Below are 3832 nucleotides of genomic sequence, written 5' to 3' on the forward strand. Positions count from 1 at the left end.
AGTGGCATCTTCAAGTGAGAGATCCGCCTATGCTAGCAGGGTTCATGTTGTATCTTTCATACGAAGAAATGATTAATCTTCTTTCATAACACATTAATATCATTATTAAATTAATTTAGCACAGGTCTTAAAGCATTCTAATCTTATCCGTATAGTTCTCGAAGCAGCTATTGCACAATCCAATGATTGACGTTGTAAAAGAAGATGAATTTCCACATAAAAAATACAACATGAGCCCCACTAGCAGCGGTTGAGAACCAAGCAGAGTCGGGGCTCCTTAGGTGATTCATGTCAGTACGGTGGAAGTTGCTAGGAAGAAAATAAAAAGACACTATAGAGACTCGTAGTCGTATTAATTTGTAATTCACAATGCTTATATATATATGTTGGCCTTTACCACATCAAAGGCTTGCGAGAACATGGTATATAGTAGAAAAATAAGATCACCAATTTACACTCATCACTACTATCCATATCTGAGCATGCTCCTGTGTCTGCTCTATTTCGCTTGACCCATGCATGTCTAGTAGAACACTTCTTTGAGAATCCCACTCTCTTCTTGGGCCATGTCTATTGGGTCTTCAAGCAAAAGCTCTCCCTTCCCCACCAAAGCCACAGCCTTGGAAGCCTCTCTTTCCCAATCCGTATTATAAGTCACAGCAATCACGGAGATGGCACAGACAACTTGGGCCGCAAGAAGCCCAAGGCATAGGCCCACGAAGCCCAAATCGAGCCCAAAGGCCAGCACCATGGCCACCGGCGCCCCCACCAGATAGAAGGAGTAGAGGTTGATGGCGGCGCCGACGGCCGGCCGGGCGCTGCCACGCAGGACGCCGCACCCAGTGGTCTGCGGGCAATTGGCTAGCTCGCAGAGCCCGATCACCGGAAGAACGGTCTTCGTGAGCTCGAGCACCTCGACGTCCTTGGTGAACACCCTCCCCCAAGCCTCCCTCCCCCAGATGGTCCCGAGCAAGCCAAGGCACGAGCCGAAGACGGCAAGGCCCATGGCCACCGCCGCCGCCGCCCGCGCCCTCCACGGCCGGCCTGCACCAAGCTCATTTCCGACACGGGCCGACACCGACGAGCTCAACGTCACCGGCAGCGTGTACATCAACGACGTCGTCTGTATGACGATCGCCGACGTCGCCAAGGTGACGCGAGGCTTGCTAAGGTAACCAGAGGCCATCGTCATGAGCTCGTACCACCACCATTCCAAGCAGACACCTAAGCAGCTGGGCAGAGCTAGCCGGAGCAGCGAGGCCCACTCGGCCATCGGCTTGGTCGGGGCGGACGTCGGCGAGGGCGGCAGCGGTGCGTAATCGGTGGTCTCGTCAGGGACGCCGGCGTATGCAACGTAGGATAGGAGGAAAATGATGGTATCGAAGTTGGTGATGAAGGTGGCGATGGCGACGCCGGCGACCCCGAGGGCGGAGCTGAGGACGGCGGTGAGGGGGACGTGGAGGGCGAAGGCGAGGGAGAGGCACCACATGAGAGGAGAGGGCATGCCCTTGCTGCGTAAGTAGATGCGGACGGGGTGGAGGAGGCTGTTGGCGGCGAGGTCGGGGAGGGCGAAGCGGCAGTAGCGGGCGGCGACGCGGGCGATGTCGGGGTCCTGGTGAAGGGCGAGCATTAGGGGCTGGAGGTTGATCCAGAGGATGGCGATGGGGACGGAAGCGGCGAGGAGCATGAGGATGGTGCGGCGGAGGGTGCGGGCCGCGAGGGGGAGGTTGCGGGAGCCGAAGGCCTGGCTGCAGATGGGCTCCATGCCCATGGCGAGGCCGGCAAGGACAGAGTAGCCGGTGATGTTGGTGAGGCCGACGGCGAGGGCGCCGCCTGCGAGCTCGAGGCGGCCCAGACGGCCCATGAACGCCACCGAGACCATTCCTTTGAGGTAGCCCATAAGGTTGATGGCACTTATGGGGAGGCCTATGGCCTTCATTCTCTTCAGCTCCTCCAATACCTTTAAATTGAAAGCATTGAATGAAGCTATGACAGAACTCTAGGCTTTCAGATGATTTAATATAATGAGAAAAAAGATATTATTAATTTGTACCTCTGCCATTGTCAGGTACTTTTGGATTTGGTTTTCAGTAACCATTCTTTTCCTTCTCTCCTCGCTCTTTTTGATGGTGGGGAAGCAGGAACCCCCTTTGTTCTTGGGCTAGCTAGGGGGGGGGGTGGGTGTGTGTGTGAGAGAGTGAGACAGAGAGAGAGAGAGAGAGAGAGAGGAGAGGGGGGTGGTGTTTGCATGTGAAAAGGAAGGGAAGGGGGGAGGGAATTTATAGCAGCTTGAACGTGGGGTAGTGGGTTAATTTAAGCTGGCGAAAAAGCCCGATCTAGTGGGGGAGAGAAGCGAGATTAACAGCTAGCAGTAAAACCAAAGTAGATGTAGGCTCGTCTCTTGTATTCGGGAGGTCAGACATGTCTCTTGTTCTCAAAAATGTCAATGGGGTGAAACCTTTTCCCATGGCACCTTCACTCTCTCTCTCTCTCTCCCTTCCCCCTTCCAACACCTAGCCCAAAGGCCATCGGTACATGAGATGCTTGATGGTGGTCAGGTTAGAAGCATCATGCTGGTGATGCATATATGTATTGCAGGGCCCTGTTTGGTTGCTGGTTGTCTTTGGAACAAGAGGTGCTCCTTTAATCCATCCGAAGCTATTCTACCAAAAACATGAACTTTTGCAAGCACCTTTCCCCGCGGGCAAAAAGGATACTGTCGGACGTCACATTACTCATCTCTAACACAATAAACTTGGATAAAGCTGCTTCACAAAGTCAGAACTGAGTCACTCTAAACTTTTCTAGGTCAAATTTGGTTTATTTTATCCTTGAAAAACAGAAGTTAGTGCATATTGAGCTAACTTCATTTATCAACCTGTCATTTTTCCACAACTTAAAAAAAAAAAAAAGAGTCTAAAACTAAAAATGTAGGTCATTACTTTCTAGTTTGTTTGGTCAATTATAAGCTTTACACTTGACTAATAAGCATGAGATCCATCAAGAAGCCCCCACAGCCAGAGCCAGTTAAGATAGGAGCACGAGTGTTGCCAACGAGATCATACCTAACCAAGTCTGATAGAAGAGGTGCTTGTCATAAATTGGGACTCATGGTACTTGAATGTGGCTCCCAAGAGGTGGGTGGATTGATCGAGATCACATAACGACCATGGCACGGCCTCTGAATTTTGACGTGAGAGTGTGCGCTTGATTGAATGGGTCATGTGCCGGAAGACCCACAAGGCTGCAAAGTACAAATGTGTGGTATGTGCAATGGGAAAGCATCAGCTGGCCACCCACTTCTCATGATAATAGGACAATGCTGGTGTGGCACGTAATTAGCTTTCAGTGACTCGTTGATCTCAAGTGTGTTGTCATAAGTGAGTTTGCATTTTTAACTCCTATCTACGTACATTCGTTATAAACTTAATACATTAGGGTTGCATTATGACTGAAATCAAAATTGAAATAGATTAGAATGAGAGTTGGAATGATCATATCCACTAATGATACCAACGATACATTTGGTTCATAATTAGAATCAGAATCAAAATTAGAATAAAATTTGAATACTAGGAGAAAATAGTTATAGGGATTGGATTTTGATGGATTATGTCACTTTCATTTTCTCTTAGAATTAAAATGGGAATAGGATTCCTCCAATCAAACATTTAGAATAAGGGTCACTTATCTTCATTTCTATTTCAGAATCTAACACTCCTCAACCAAATATGCCTTAGAATCTTTAAGATATCCCCGTACAATTTTATCGAAGATAACAAGCAGTGTAATTCTTTCCAACAAGCAATGCAATTTTATCTTTTAAGGCCCT

General features: G+C 48.9%; 1 protein-coding gene across 1 annotated transcript; it reads right to left on the reverse strand.

The window, feature by feature from the left end:
* Positions 1-265: 265 nt before the first annotated feature.
* On the reverse strand, positions 266-2537 carry LOC105039869 (protein DETOXIFICATION 55). The gene is made up of 2 exons (XM_010916181.4): positions 2054-2537; positions 266-1960 (listed from the first exon to the last, which is right to left on the reverse strand). Exons 1-2 carry the CDS (start codon positions 2096-2098, stop codon positions 524-526), a joined length of 1482 nt encoding a protein of 493 aa, XP_010914483.1. The 5' UTR covers positions 2099-2537; the 3' UTR covers positions 266-523.
* Between the last annotated feature and the right edge of the window lie 1295 nt (positions 2538-3832).

This window comes from Elaeis guineensis, chromosome 1, assembly GCF_000442705.2.
Source record: "Elaeis guineensis isolate ETL-2024a chromosome 1, EG11, whole genome shotgun sequence".
NCBI classification, from domain to species: domain Eukaryota; kingdom Viridiplantae; phylum Streptophyta; class Magnoliopsida; order Arecales; family Arecaceae; genus Elaeis; species Elaeis guineensis.